The sequence below is a fragment of the Haliotis rufescens genome, unplaced genomic scaffold, assembly GCF_023055435.1.
Source record: "Haliotis rufescens isolate VD_foot unplaced genomic scaffold, xgHalRufe1.0.p SCAF_9, whole genome shotgun sequence".
Lineage (NCBI taxonomy): Eukaryota > Metazoa > Mollusca > Gastropoda > Lepetellida > Haliotidae > Haliotis > Haliotis rufescens.
The window spans coordinates 45,790,027-45,806,633 of NW_025964383.1; the positions used below are offsets into that span (position 1 = coordinate 45,790,027).

Genomic DNA, 16,607 nt, shown 5'->3' on the forward strand with positions numbered 1-16,607 from the left:
TGTATGTCATATTGTCATAATAGTGTTTAAGTTGAAGTTAATACGATAATTCCCAGATACAATATTCAGAAGTCCTCCACTGGTTATAATCAACCAGTTGTTACTATCTGACAAGCTATTCGATACCCATATGTATAGACATGTATTATATCGGAAGAAGCCATTTATGGCTGGTGGGTATTTCCACATACATGTACAAGGGTGTCTAAATAAGTCTACGCGTACGGATGACTGACCCTTTGTGAGACCCATTGTGACAGTAATCCTTTCATAGCCAGTCCGTCAGTCGTTCTCGAGCAGCTTGTTCACGTACGTATTTCGGGCGTAAGAAGTCCCACTGCATATCTATTTGTTGCTGTTGGGTTGGGCATGTTTGAGACGACCACACTCAGATATTTCGGTAAGTAAATACGAAATGTAAAATTAGAAATATATATTTACATGTAGTTGTGTGTATATTATGTCATAGTGTATAGACATTTTTCAAACATCAAGGTAACTATTTAATTCATGTCGTACTCACACGGGGCGGTGGGGAATCCAAGCGTTTGCTCGTCTTGAAGACTATGTTCCGGTGTCCCACGCCGTGATATTGCTGGAATGTTGCTAAACGCTCATGCTTATTCAAACGATAACTCTATTCCTCACCTAACGTTATATAACGGTATTTTACATGTATGTCTTCATCCTTGTTTAACTACCTTGACTGTACTCATACCCTGAATGCATAGGGGCGGTTGGGTAGCCTTGTGGTCAAAGCGTTCGCTCGTCAAATCGAAGACTCGGGTTCGATTCCCCACAAGGGCACAATGTGTGAAGCCCATTTCTGGTGTCCCCCGTCGTGATATTGCTGGAATATTGCTAAAAACATACTCACTCCTAAATGTGTACCCGACCCAGGTAGCTGTAACTTGTGAGGTGACACAACTGTTTATGATCTATACGAGTAAAACACACACTGATTACACTTCACTGGGGCGTGGCAAATAGGTACGTTTGGTAGTAAATGTCGAACTTCAAAACTTTGCTTGTGTATATTCAATGTGTGTATCTTAGTGATTGAACATATGATATTCCTTGAGGGAATTATCAAATGATCGGTCTCTTTACACTTGTTGGTGTAAATAAGGGCTTACAGTGTCCTCGTGTAATTGTTTGTTTGTTCTGCTATCAAGCATGAGGCCAGTGTGTGAGTGAATGTTGTTTTTTTGCCAGTCAGGAATAGCCTGAATTACGGCAGCCTGTACATAGAGCTGATAGCATGAACACTCAGTCGGGGCATGATGACACACTATCAGCCTGGTCAGACATTGCGATCACCCGATTCCCTTCTTAATACGACAAACATGGGGACATGGTAATCTATCCTGACTTGAGAGACTTCTTTTGTTTGTTTCCTTGATGTTCATATTGATGTAAATAAAACGTTGCTTTGCATGTTTATCATTAGGTACTTGTGTGCACAATATTCTCTGTGGACAGATAACTAAATTGCAATTCATTGCAATAAACAAAACCTAAATACTCACTATAAAACGGAGATGACGAGCAGCTTTGTTCTTGAATCTTCCAATGTTCACGAGGTAACGCTTTTGTTAGGATACATTAATTTTTATTCTAAAACAGTCTCTTTCAGCCGATATGTAAACCCTCCGGGGTACAACAGGTCTTCAGCAACTCATGCTTACCCAAAAAGGCGACTATGCATGTCGTAAGAGGCGACTAACGGGATCAGGTGGCCAATTGCCTGGATCGATGCTCATGATATCAATCACTGGATATAGCCTCGATTATTTACATACAGAGCGCCGTCTTACAGCTGGAATATTACTGAGCGCAGCGTCAAACAAACAAACATTTTATATTTATTAATAGCTGTCGCAAAGCTTGAAACTAAGTCGCCTTGCGAGTCCTGCGAGTCCGGCATATACTGTGGAAACACACTTTGGGTAACGCAGCCCGTCTTGTACGTGCGTCGTGTACACATACACATACACATACCATGTTGTAATAAATGGGGATTTTGGCACTGGGCCAGACTTGTCAACACGCCAAACAGCAGAGTCACTAAGACCTTGGGCACTTAACATTCTACTAGCTCAGAAATTGAGCCGAGGCCCCTTGCCGCGGCAGTAAGAGAAAGACTGATGTCAGTGTATAACACAAAGTTGTGGGACAAGCTACAGTCAATACAAGGGGCGAGGGGAAGAAATAAACTGAGAACCTACAGGCGTTTCAAACACCATTACGATACGGAAGATTACGTGAAGAAACTACTGAGTCGTTGCCACAGAAGTGCGCTCGCTAAATTTAGATGCGGAGTAGCCCCATTAAAGTTAGAAACTGGCCGCTATTCTAATATTCCAGCAGAAGAGCGATTTTGTTTTAACTGTAGAGACTGTGTGGAGGACGAGATACACGTCTTACTTTTATGCCCACTATATAATGATGTGAGAACAGATCTTCTTAAACGATGTACTTTTACCGATCCGTATTTCAAAGGCTATTCCTACTGTGAGCAATTTACACTACTTCTATCCAGCTCCGATCTCACCTTTTACGTGGCCAAAACCTGCTATGATATTTTATTGAAGCGCCGATCTATTTTATATTCATATATTCATATATTGTATGTATACTCATTTTAGTATATAAGTTGGTTTTTTGATCATATCGTCTCTCATAAGTCGTTTTACGACTGGCCGTAAGTTTTAAGCATGTTTTGATTTATATGTATACTGTACAATCTACCTTATGGGTGAGACGCAAATAAATTATTGTCTTGTCTTGTCTTGTCTACACACAAGGGTTTGTGAATGATAGTAACCACGTCCCCGATCTAAAGAATGCCTTGGCGTTGGATAAAACTAGAATTTGTTTACATCGTTTAAGTTTCATTTCACGTGTAGCCATGCCGGCTGATGGTCTGAAAGTTTATTTGTCTGATATTTATCTTTATCCCAGCCTCCTTCTCTGGTCCTAACAAGCTGTATGTAAGGGATGGGAACTTTTAAATCCGTTTTCATCGCGTTAAGAAATGACTCGCGTCGCAAGATGTCTATTCGCTTCAGCGACTTTTGAGATACAAACTCAAACGAAACTAGGCTGGGGTCTACAAGCATGAATACCTTTGGTATGTTAATTTGGGGAAAGGTACCAGTAAAATGACCATATGATCGATCACCGTTTAGGAGGAATCTGCTAAAATAAAGAGCATTTAAAAAATGCATGATTTTTTTATGTGCCATATGAGTGAAAAAGACTTAATTGCTACGTATAGACTGTAATAATTATGAAATCTGTCCATTAAATCCTTTAAAATTGAAATTGGTTGGAGGTTTTGTAAAGGTATGAGACGCACATATGAAGTGAGCACGCAGACGCTGCAGAACACGCAGGGAAAGCAATATTTTACGTTCGCTTCATCGGGTACCATTCATCATTCCTCACAGCGACCTGTTTCTTACTGCCCCACACATGCTCTGACCAAGCTTCCGGTGGAGGTTCACGGGACGCAACTGTTGAACATGAATAATACCATATGTTGACGGCAAAATTTATGCCACCAGAAACAGTATTTTGTGTTTGTGTGTTAAGAAAGATAATGTAAGATCACTCAATTATTGTCCAAAATAATGACAATTATATTGTTTTTTTATAGTAAACGTTCAGCTAAATCTCACGTGCGTATTACGACCAACTGGTCCCTTTAAATTAAGAGATTATTTTTGTCTATATAAAAAAATGCAATTTTGTCAGGTAGAAACCTCTTCAATAAACATTCAAAAAAAGACAATTTTGATACCAGATAGGTTTCTGTCAATGATACATGTTTATGATGCGGAAAAAACATTTTTTCATGATAATTATTTCAAAGTTATCTTACTCTCAAACGATTAAGTCATGTAACTTTAAAAAGAATCATTAAATAAGTATCTGCTTCCATGAGAAACGCTTACTATTACAATATTGATGATGAGAGTTTGGGTGGTATTCAAGACTGACAATTGGTAAAGGGAATTATACTGTTATACTGTTTTTTCATTTAGCAAGGTTATACGTACCTTTGCTCATAACAAGATATATGCAGATGAGCACACAGTAAGTTCCTAACAATTACTGTTTTATGGCAAAAAGAGAACACAACAATGTCAGCACACGTTTTCTCACTTAAACATATTTCTCTATTCTAATAATACCATTCTTTGTCAAGGAACTACGACGTCAGTTTTAAGCGATTTAGCTCAAGTACAGGCACTGAATAATATTCTGTGTATTGTAACCTGTTTCTGTAAGGTACTGCCAGGATATCCACAATCCTTGACTTGTATCATATATATGGTGGAGGGAAATTGAATACATAAGTTTGGTTATCCACGAATTACTGGAAAAAACTGAGTATTACAAACCCTAGTAACTTAGTTCATTACAACTGGACAAAGTCAATACTAGATCGATAAGTGTCCCGAAACCACTTACTGTCGGAACCTGAGTTTCGAACCTGATCAAGCCAGTAGCGGGGCAATCGTGACCGACTTAACGAAACCTGGAGGGTGAAGACGCGATATCTAGAAAAAACCCTCTAAATATACAGCATGCTGACATGAGGGAGAACAGACTCTTTTGGATCGCCGGGAAATACAACAGACTTGGGCGCCTAGCCAACATGTGTTTCTATACACGGGGGAAAAATAATAGCAAAGTAACTACTACACCTAACCTGAAGATGTAATTATCAAAATAAAGCGCTGAACATATGTTATGAAAAGGAATCGTAGTTACAAATTCATTTTCAATACTAGAATACGGCAGAGAACATACAAGAGATAACATATATCAAGACAATACATGGTTTGAGAATGCCTTTAGGTCTCAAGAGAATGACATTTTGGGGCCACTAATTTTCTAACATAGAATGTACTGACACCGTATCACGACGACCGCCGGATTTTGCCGGGCGGTGTCGGAAATAAAGCCTGGGAGCTGAGCGGTACAAGTGGTACATTCGTCACCACTCGCCCCTTTCCGTCACCTGCAAGAAGACTCGTGCGAAAATACGACAAACCAATCAGAATGCGCGTATGATTTCAAGTTCTTCGTCAAAGAATCCCTCACAAATAATTTTTGATTTTACATGTGTCTTGCATCTAAAAATATACCAAAGAACAGTTAAATGTGTTCAATCATACTGTATAATTCTGCATGTCCAGATGTGCTTTAAATTGCATCTAAATATGCATATTAAATATATATAATATATGGGGAAGTATATGTGAACCATTACGCAACGACTTGACAACTGATTAGGTATGCCCGTTTGCGCTAAGACGGAACCCGGTCGCAAAAATGGCCATGAGAGGGGCACGAGTCGCTATTCGGGTTGTCCCGGAATAACACGAGTTGGTCACGAATGCAAGTGGTAGTTTTGGCTGTGGCTTCTCCTACAGAGAATGTACTGACGCCGTGTCACGACGACCGCCGGACTTTGCCGGGCGGTGTCGGAAATAAAGCCTGGGAGCTAAGCGCTGCAAGTGGTAGTTGTGGCTGTGGTGGCTGAGCGTATTAAGGTGGTGGTGGTGGTAGGTGATAGTGGTGGTGGCGATGACGATTTATGGTGGTTTTCTTTCCTCGAGAAAGTCATCTCACATTCTGGACATGTGAACTCCATGGCTGACAGAATGCACTACAAGTTCGCTACTTATACTTATTTGAGATTGTTCTCTTGGATCCAGCTCTCTTTCCACTATTGAGAACTGAAAAAGAACCACATACTAACAATAGGCTTATCTGCTTTCGGCATTTCGTTTCCGTAAAAACTGTCCTTAGTCGAATTCTCTACCATATCTTTCAGCAGGTAGATAGGCATACCACTACTGAAGCACCGTCTCCTTATGATGAATATTTCTTCTGTCCAATTTTCGTGATAGTCTCTTTGAAAGGCATGTCTTAGAAGACACAGTCTCACTTGGTCTCCAAATTAAATTTTAAAGGTTTTTTTCCTAGGCGTATATTTGGTTATGGCTTTTGGTTTGAGAACTTTCTTCACCAATGTGTCACACGTTTTTCTTTCCATACAATAGCTTCATTCTTCTTATTAATGTCAGTAGGTAATATTTCATTTAGTGATCTATGCGGCCTGTGTTTATAGTCTTCGACCTCATCTTGCAAGATATCTAGGTAATGGTAAGTTTATATTGTTTGTAAGTAAAATACCTGTACATGTTTTTTAAGTGTTCTTATCACTCGTTCAGCAGAGGAAGCTTAAGTTTCAATTAGTCACATAAAAGGTAAAACCCTTACTTTGTAAATATGTTCGCCTTCTTATTGTCGAATTCCCGTCCTTAAAATCGTAGGCAGTGTTGCCTGAGAGAGTACCCAATTTAAGGATTGAATGACTCAAGGTTTTTATCTTTCAACTCTCCGACCCACAGATACCTTGTAAACAGGTTGATAGCTATGAATAGGTATCATATTCCTTCGGGTCACGGGTGGCCAAGTCGTCTAAGGCGCCGCGATTCGCTATGCAGAGTTGTGTCCCTTGGGCACGCCACAAACCTATGATTGTGGGTTCGAATCCCGATTCGCCCCGATTATGTTTCTAGGTTTGTCAGCACCATACCCGTGGTCGTGGGTTTCACAGAAGTGGTAAACGTCTGAGACCTGCATCACTTCGGGCTTTCCTCACACATTAAGCTGACACGCAGCTATATAACTTGAATACTGTTAAAAGCGGCGTTAAACCCAACTCTCTCACTCACTCACTATATTCCTTCATTTTCAGCCGATGTCCATATGTCCTCATATTCAAGAGATATAAAGTGGGTTCAATGGACAAACGAACATATTGTTCTTTTGTGTGAATCGACGCTCATGAACGCATCACATGAGACGTCATAGATCCATGACTCGAGATGCACTGTTTGTCTCGTGCAGGATTAGCGTGTAAAGTTTGGAAATCACGTGCATCATATCGTGATAAGAATAAAGACGCTCTGTGGAAACACTTGACTGATTGTTATTTTTGTCATTAAGTGGTACACATTGGAGACATCTCTTCTTTACCTACATCCTTGTGTGTATGTCTCTTTTGCTGGAGTTTCTTTTGGCGCCGAGTGCACTGATCATTACAAGAGACTTAGAATGGGGGATCTTCGCCCTTCCATATAAAGTAAAATACGTTTATAATGAACACGCTTATAACGAACTGACGGATATTACAAACTTAATTCTTGGTCCCGTCAATTTGCTGTATAGATGTTGTATATTTGCTTAAAACGAACTGCGGTTAAAACGAACTACAATTAGTGGTCAATTTGAGTTCGTTATAACCGTAGTTTCCTGTATATGGAAGGGCGAAGATCCCCCATTCTTAGTCCCTTGTTATGAACTGTTCGCTGTGAAGCATATCTTGCTTGACTGTGTGGACATTTCTATCGCGAGGGATGATTATTATCATTCAATTTAATTAAAGGGTAGTTTTGATGAATAAGTTAGTGTTTAATTCTTGTTTTTAAGAGACATTAAATTATTTGATATATTTTAAATTGGTATGGAACAGTGTGATATTATTGGCTGGATAAATGGTTTCCGTTGATGTTTGCTGATAATGTTACATATACTTCTTATAGAGTAAGTGGATTACAATATCAACTGAATATTCCAAATGCCTATTGTTCAGCGTGGAAGTTAAATGTAAACCTTCTTAAGCATGATCGATATGGTTTCGCAATGAAATTGAAGAAGTTGAATAAGCATATAAGTAGCTTAAAACTATTGATGACTCCATCTTTAAATTCAACAAGAGCAGTGTCACATTTGGCGATAAAAGGGAAAAGGTCATGAGTAAATGCTTTTAAATTGGTTTAGACGTGGAGAAATCCCTCTTCGGATATTTCTTAAATATTTGATTACAAAATTAATCCCATCCTTCTTTATGGGTGCGAAATATGGGGACATTAAAGATGAGAGGTAGTAGAAAGAACAAATCTCTAGCATGTTATTATTATCTTGGTAAAGGAAATTAAAACTCCCAAAAGGGGAGGGAAGCCATTGTTTATAAAGCCAGAGCAGAATTTCTAAACTACTAAATTGCTAAAACTACTTCATATGCCATCTCATAGACTCCCCCGTAAGTCATACGAAATGCAATTTAATCTCGATTCATTAGGTAGATAGAACTGGGCAACTAATGGTAGATATTTTCTATTTGGTTCAGGCCTTACCCAGTTGTTGGATGATGTCTAACTAGTTTTCTTAACCTTTTCCAAGCGAGATTGAAAGACATGTACAGCCTCAAATGGACCACCATGTTATCATATAGTATTAGATATGCATGTTTTATAACATAAGCCTAGAAGCAGAGACATATTTAATAGATCTGACCTTGTGTACTTTGCCACAGATTTTGCTCGTGCTCGAGTTGGATGAATAATACTTAATATTGATACCGGGAGAAATAAAATTCCAAAATCTAAATGATGATGTAATTGTAGTAACCTAAACAAGATCTGTGTCATTTAAACTTCATATGCCGATCGTAAAAAGGCATTCGAAAGCAATATACATTCCCAATAAATATACGAATCGATGTATACTCCAACAATATATTCGCCTTATGCCCTCAACAAATCTTCAGCATGTACAATCTGTTATGTGATGTTTCAAATATGCCTCCGGGAGCAGAAATGAAAGATGTGAATCTACTTGTAAAATGATTGTACAGTGCACTGTATTGTACGCACTTGGGTCTATGACCTTCTTAGAATATAAACCTTTGAATTTGCAAGGAATGGGCATATTATCAGATATTTTTACGAGAGGCATATGTAGTTATTTTGTTTTTAGCAAAAACAAAGCTTGATTATTGTGTTTGAAGAAAGTCTACCCTTTTCACTCGTAGTTCGATCCCATAGCAACTGCATTGAAAAGGATCATAATCTTCTAGCATATATAAGTGCTCACGACACCTGGAGCAAGATCTACATTATGATACATCTCCATGTAGGCTAAATATCGATATAAAGACAATTGTTCCCACATCCCTTTCTATTAACTGTCAACTTGGTAATTAGGATGTCCAATGTCAATAGAATCATTATTTCTTTCCAGGTCAAGCGAAGAAAGATACATACTCATGTTCGGAAATGTTCACGTTATGCATACTTGTGACCGTCTTCAGTGAGTATAATGTTTCATTCATTGTCAATATTACCTACATCTTTTTATTCGCTTATTTATTTCTATAGGAGAGAACATAAAGCAAAAGTAGGCTTTCATTTACAAATATACTGCCGGAAAAGAAGGCATACACCAAAGTGTGATGGTGGTTAAATATGAAATAAACAAGAAATGGTTATTCGAAGGGGATTTATTTGATGCGGACATCATAATTTTGTTGTGGACCTTAACGTTGCAGTGTTTTATACCGTTCATAGTCTTTTGGTCAAATCTAGTATTGGCCCGGCATTTTATACTGGTGCAAAACAACAACGACAACCAACCAAACAATATACTGAACCATTTTACTGATACACACATTCACTATTGTACTTAACCATGTAAAACTGCATAATGACAGGAATACTGTACTAATCTCAGTTGTCAAGTCATATATTATCCTTACTATGTGTTAGATTTTTTGTTTATATACAGAATAAACTAATTAGAATGTAGTGTCAATGTACGTGTTACTTTTGCAACCACCAGAAATATATATATATCAGTAAATAAAAGCGACAAAACCCTTTCCATAAAGAAAAAACAAGTTGTGTCTGCTACTCTATATTGTTTATGTTCCTCTGTTGCAGTACCGAGCGTTTGTGGTAACAGCTGGTGTTCCTGGGGCACATATGGAGACGCATGTGACAAAAACTGCAGTGCGCACTGTCGTCCTCGTCCTAACACAAACACTGTTCACTGTCACATAGAAAGTGGGAAGTGTTCAGAAGGATGCGTTGCAGGCTGGTATGGTGATGAATGCAACAAAGTGTGCAGCAAGAATTGCATGAACAACATCTGTAGTCACGAAGATGGAACGTGTACAGTTGGGTGTAAAGATGGCAAAAAGGGAAATTTTTGTGAAGGTATGACATTACGAATGTAATTAAGGTACACATAGCAAATTTGCTGATGCATTCTGAAGTTACATGTGTAGAAACGATTGAAAATAGTTGAGTGACAGATGACCTTCCCCTGTATATGTTTAACATACTTTGACACAAATTCAATCCAGCGTGCCTGAGTGAATAATGTAGCAGCATCAGTCGTGTAGTCTGGTGGCGTTATTGGCCATGTTAAAAAGCGAACTAATGTTGTTTTACAAAACAGTTAGCAGGACCCAGCGACCTTGTGGTTGACATCATGAGAAAAATAGACGCCGCTGGAGCCCGATGACACCACACTTGCCATGTCATATATTATTACCACACGATCTGTATCACAAGTAATAGTTTGCTTTGAGTCAGTTATTTTTTGTCCGACCGGGGTATCCATTTGAAACTACGGCGCGCGCGCGCGCACACACACACACACACACACACACACACACACACACACACACACACACACACACACACACACACACACACACACACACACACACACCTAGCAAGGATATATTTTCATACTATAAGTTATCTATCTAGTTAAAATAGTCCATGTCTTTTCTGCACCCTTTTACTTACCAATGTTGATGTTGCAGAACAAAACATGAGCGAGTCCTGGGTTTTTGCCAGTGTTTCACAAGTATTGCTCTAAAGCTATAATGATGTACTCCACTATTGTAATTACGTTTGAATGTATCTGTTGTCACAATCAGCAAGTTCGCTTTACAACAATTTGGACTTTGTGTAAAACAGAGTAGTCATGTACCTGGATGCACATCTGTGTATTGTGGGCGTTCTCCTATCTTGGACCCTCGATTTCATTACTGAACCAAGAACCAGCGTCAACTGTTATTTTTGAAATAACAACAGATATTTGCAGGGGCACTCTTTTCTATTATCTGTATATATTTCAGTGGAAAACAACGAAAGGAAATCACAGGAGGGTACAGAAGATGCTTGGGGTATCATTCTCCCAATTACAGTTGTGGTGGTGACCATCTTGACTGTAATCAGTCTAGTGATTGGATGCGTCCGGTAAGCATGCACATACCAACAAATCTCTCAATGTGTTCAATGTGTGTTTATTGGGTTTAATGTAATCGCTCCTGAAACTGTTACACGTTGTACATATCCACCAGCATATCCAACAAACATAAACTTCATCGCCTAAGCACCTCCCAGCAACACCATAGTTTTGGATAGTACAGGACTATCAAATCAATGTCAGTGATTTCGTGAAAACCATTAATAGAAGTACAACTACAGCGTGCATGGCAGCTTATTTTCTACTCGTTAATTTGTAATATCTACTTTAGTTACGAAGTCAACAACATTGTAGTAAGTTTTATCGTGTAATCAAGGAACATCATGGCTGACATATTCAAATATGTCTGGACACAATAAATTGACTTGGAGATGGCAAGCCTAAATTATCGAAGTGATTGTAAACATTCATCATGCATTGAACGGCCAACCTTAAGTGGAATGTACTGACTTCTTTAATTTGTTGAATTTCTTCTTTCTTTTCGTTTCAGTCTTGGCCATAATAGTAAGTGTGACATATTTTCATTTCATTTTCTAACGTACGATGCGTGATAGAAAAGCAATCATTTCTCAACTTGCAGTGATGGGTTTTTGAAACGTTTCATTAATTTCTCAATGGGAAAACGTCACTTTGCTGCAACGTGATTGGCTCAATGCTCTACATTTTATTCATTCACAAATCTACAACCCATCACTTTGACAAGAGTTAAACGCAACAACAAAATAAACACTCAATCGTCATTAAAACATGAATGTATTCTGGACATAAGAACAAACATGATTCAACAATGCTGTTGTGTATATCTTCTCTCTCTATAATCATTGCCTCACATACGGCAGCAGGGTGTAAAATAATAACCCAAGACGGCTTCGTTGGTGATACATATATTAGCTCACAGTAAATGATATTGTGAGTGACCATGCATTGAATTTTCTCTATATCACAGAAAGTACCTGCTCGTTATATTCACTTGTCTTTACATTAGACCTTGTCAGTACAACATGCATACTGCCGCAACGTATCTGAACGACCCTCCTTACTGGCACAAAGTTGTGAGCCCAGTTGTTATCTGACTACTACTCGGTACACACAAAGTGCTGTTGAACAGGAACGTCTGAAGTCTCTCTGCCAATTCCTCACCTTGTCGCACCCCAACAAATGACATTAATACTGTTTTGTAGACTCTTTTTGAAACTTTGAACAACACATTTTCAAATGAAAGAGCATGACTGTGTCGTCTTATATAGAATGGTAAGTCCCCGAACACTATACTTACCAGAGACAGCCAGGCCCCCAGCACGAAAAAAAATGTCGATTACCACCCTCAAAGTCTGTAAAAATAGAGTCACACCAGATCACGCGGCTGCTTTCCCACAAGTAGGAAAATGCACTTAATCTAAAACACACTGTCAGCTATTCATCCGACAAAAGGTTGAACTGGAATAACACGAACACAGATGGGAGATTATAGGCCATGCTGTGCACAGTTCTGTATACTGTTTGTCCTCAATAACACAATTCAGTGGACTATTTGATCACGGGCGTCATAAACATTGTATGCAATGAGAAATGTTGTGCAATAGCTAAAGGGTTGGCTCTGAAAGACTCATAGGATGTGAGTGCGTGAGTTTAAATTTAACGTCGCATCGACATCTTTTTAGCCATATAGCGACGAGAACAAGTTGATATGTACATGGGATGTAAATTAGTAATATCGCCTGATCCCTTCTATGATCTAGGTGCAAGCCTTATTTAGCTATAGTTAGACATATAGCGCAACAATGCAACATACAGTTGCTTCCCTTTGTCGTGAAAGTATCCAATGATCATGGGGTCACATCACGGGTTCGCGCTGATTACATTGTTGTTGTGCCAGTGGTTATACCAAACATGTCCGTGCGCAAAAAGTTGACACACCATATAGCGGAAATATTGTTCGGAGTGTCATTAAATAAAGGTAGCATAGTCAACATAAGATCATGAATTCATGGTTTGTTCGTACCTGTTCCATATTCTGCTAATCACAGGCTGTCAAACATTGAACGCTTGGCCACTGTAAGCTGCATTTTGCCAGTTTCCAGCATGCCTTTTTCCTGTTGCAAGATCCGTATCACTTGTTCTAAAACAAACAATGAATGAAATCAAGTAAGTCATATCTGTGTGATAAGTCGAATAAAAGAACAACGCACGTGCAAACTATAGAATTTGTTTTTATAGATATACATGTTCTTGCATAGGATTTTTGTCGTCATAACTTATCTTTGTTCTAACACTTGGTACTAACATTAATATTTCATGATGCCCTACTTTTTTAAGAGTGGATACTTGTTCTTCACGATTGAACGCGTATAAATAACATCGTTATCTCCTTCCCAACAGGGCGAGGACCAAGTACTGTGAAAGGCGGTGGTCATGAAACCTCATCCTTCATACCGAATGTGCCACAGGAAGTATAGAGATTTTACAAGTAATAGTCAAAGTGTGACAGCCTCCATCGTTGCAATACGTAAACATCAAATGGAGACCGATGTCGAACAGACATCATATGGATGAACAGTTTTATCTGAAGACTAATTACACTGTAGCCATGGCATGTATATATCTAGAATCACTTAATCACAACAGTTAATTCCCATTGACTTTTAGGCATCCTGAACGAGCTGTGTACCTATGTCACTACCCATTATTACTGTTGTTTATATTTATGGCTTAATCCGTGTCATCTGACCTTGAACATGGAGACACTCAATTGATAGCAGTACTTGGGCCGAGGCATAAACACTGACACCACCCAACCCCCACCTTCCACACACACTGTTTTCAAAAATTATATTTCTTAAACGTTTTTCTTTACTAAGGTGCTGTAGAATCGCTGCACGTTTACACAACAGGCTTAATTCAAAACCAATTAATCGTTTCAACAAAATCAGTAAATGCACCATTGTCTCACTAGATTTGTTCGTTCATCGACCCCTTGTTTGATCACAGGCCGCCATCACATTGCAGGAGTATTGCTGTACAGCGTCAGACAATAAATACTTACTTATTTGTGTGAGTGGCGGGTTCTACCGGTAGGGCAGGACATGCTTTCCCTTTTCGCTAACACCTGGTATCATCACCGGTTTTAGATTGCCCAGCCATATCATTTTCACAACTATTTAGCCTTTTAAGCCAAATGGTATCTGTTTCAGTGGATAATCAAGACTGGTTAATATCTTGCATTGGCATTTTATATTAACCGGTTCGAGAGTCGAGGTGAAAATAAATTATTATGACTGACTGGATATTAAAATAAGTCAAACTTGAAAATATTTTCTCCACGCGGCCTTAAAATAGAATGTACTGAATGTAAAGGTCACGCGTGTGTCGTACAGGGATGAAATCTTCTGTTTGTTTTGATTGGTTATCCTTTACCCTTTTAATTGTTACATGCTAAAACTATGTTTTCATTTATATAGGATATGTAACACTATGTCTTGTGGGCCGCTGGCCTCCATGTCTTTTTGAACACATGATATCAGATCTGGGGCTCTTTTATTTGACATTCTGCACAAAGAGGTCATGCAGATAACCTTTATCATGAGGAAGATTCTTTTTTTTCAAATCATTCAAAATCTAACGTGCCAAAATTTAGCAACAGGTGAGGTGAAATGAAGCTTAATGCCGCGTTAACGTCGCGTGCAAGATTATTGTTGCGACACTCGTGTACATGTCCGTCTGTCTGTCTACTTGTACTAGTCCCGAATGATGCCGGTTTTCTAGTGCCACTGAGATACCATGCCACAGTTTCACATGAATACTAGGTCGGCGTCGTAGCCCAGTGGTTAAAGCGTTCGCTAGTCACGCCGAAGACACAGGGTTTGATTCCCCTCGTGGCTTCACTGTTTGAAACCTTTTTTCTGGAGTCCCCACTGTGCTATTGTTAGAATATTGCTAACAGTGAATTAAAATCATACTCACTCACTCATTCACGTAACCTAGCTATCCAGCTCAGACACAGTATACTTCGAGCCGACCAGACCACAGTTTATCTCTTTAATGGCGAGCGCCAGGCACGGTATCTTCAAGTATCATACTTTAACGTCTTTAAGTATGAATCCACTAGACCACGTAGGCGGTCGCCTGCAAAACAAAGAACATTTACATTTAAATAGCGTGAGAAAAACCGTTAGTTTCTCAAGAATCACCCACGCACCATCCTGGAGTATGTCGCCTCGCATGGAGTACCGGGAAACCGGCGACAGTTACAAGTCAAATGCAAACAACAGAACTTAACATTATGGGAAGGCTTCAACAAGTTATCGATATCATAATCTCGTGTTGGTGGACAAGGCTCGAAAAAAAGACACCAAATGTCGTCGTAGCTTCGCGGGCGCGGGCGCGGCCGTTTAAATGAAAGTACAGTGCATTGTGCGTCATGAATTACCCTCCCTGTCCCTATTCCCCATGCAGCTCTCCTACGTAATGAATACTAACTCACTTCCTCAAAGAAGCGAACTGTATGCGGTCGACACATTTGGAGTACGCATCATTATATCATCTGAGCTTTGACATATAATGCTTGTACGTTTCACTGACATTCCAACTTGATCTATGTCTTCACGAGGTATCTAGCTGTAATATGTATTTTTGTATCATTTTATGTTTACAATCCGACACCACATAGTTGACTCAACTGTCTCCTAGTGTTGAGCGCCATGGCAATACCTGCATAACGGGAGTCTGGCTAATTTGTTAACTGTTCTAATGTTTTATATTATGTTATTACATTTGTGTTTTTATAAATATAGCCGACATGTATCAACAACGTGTTTTGTTAGCTTCTTTTTTATTGTTTTTTTATTAGTTATCTATGTTCGTGTTAACATTAATATATCTCCTAACTGGTCTGTCTTGCACAGGGTTTGTGTAGGCTCCGCTTGGGGGAAAATACTTGATATGTTTGCCAACTGTACATGTGCATTGTGTAAGGTGTGATTGGTAAGTGTGTCAAACACAGTGAAACTATTGCTCTCTCAGTATATCATACAGTTGTACATTTGTTATCACAATTAAATGTCATTTTTGGTTACATATTTATTAAGAGGGTCATGATTATAACTTTGCATTTTACGCATTGTGTCATTTGGAGTGTTTGTCGATGTATGAACAAGAGGTGTGAGCGACTATTGTTATTTCATGGACCTATATTGAATGATTATGTTGTTGTCACTCATTAAAACATCATCCTACACCCGTGTTGTGAGTCTTTTTATTTCAAGTCATCTCCAGTACTTACATTTCGAGACTGGAAAAGAGCTTCACACTTTTTACAGATATGGAGACCCGAACCGAGTCTTGTAATGAGTCATACGGCATGGTGACTTAAAAGGGAACAGAGCTGAATCCAAGTTGTTGTTTCCCCAAGAGTTGTATTATTGGCAGTTCACACAAATCAATAAGGGCACCGTTGGTGAAAG

The 16,607-nt window shown here is 39.0% G+C and overlaps 1 protein-coding gene across 1 annotated transcript; it reads left to right on the plus strand.

Annotated features, from left to right (window-relative positions):
• Positions 1 to 363: 363 nt before the first annotated feature.
• LOC125377541 (multiple epidermal growth factor-like domains protein 10) lies at positions 364 to 16,357 on the plus strand. The gene is made up of 6 exons (XM_048391307.1): positions 364 to 400; positions 9,109 to 9,177; positions 9,807 to 10,082; positions 11,018 to 11,138; positions 11,639 to 11,652; positions 13,528 to 16,357. The coding sequence occupies exons 1-6, from the start codon at positions 370 to 372 to the stop codon at positions 13,602 to 13,604; spliced, it is 588 nt and encodes a 195-aa protein (XP_048247264.1). The 5' UTR covers positions 364 to 369; the 3' UTR covers positions 13,605 to 16,357.
• Positions 16,358 to 16,607: the final 250 nt, after the last annotated feature.

Bases quoted from the DNA above. Each gene is read 5' to 3' on its own strand.
- LOC125377541 (XM_048391307.1), top strand. From the start codon at position 370: ATGTTTGAGACGACCACACTCAGATATTTCG. The intron at 9,178-9,806 runs GTGAGTATAATG...CCTCTGTTGCAG, and splicing joins CATACTTGTGACCGTCTTCA to TACCGAGCGTTTGTGGTAAC. The intron at 10,083-11,017 runs GTATGACATTAC...TATATATTTCAG, and splicing joins AAAGGGAAATTTTTGTGAAG to TGGAAAACAACGAAAGGAAA.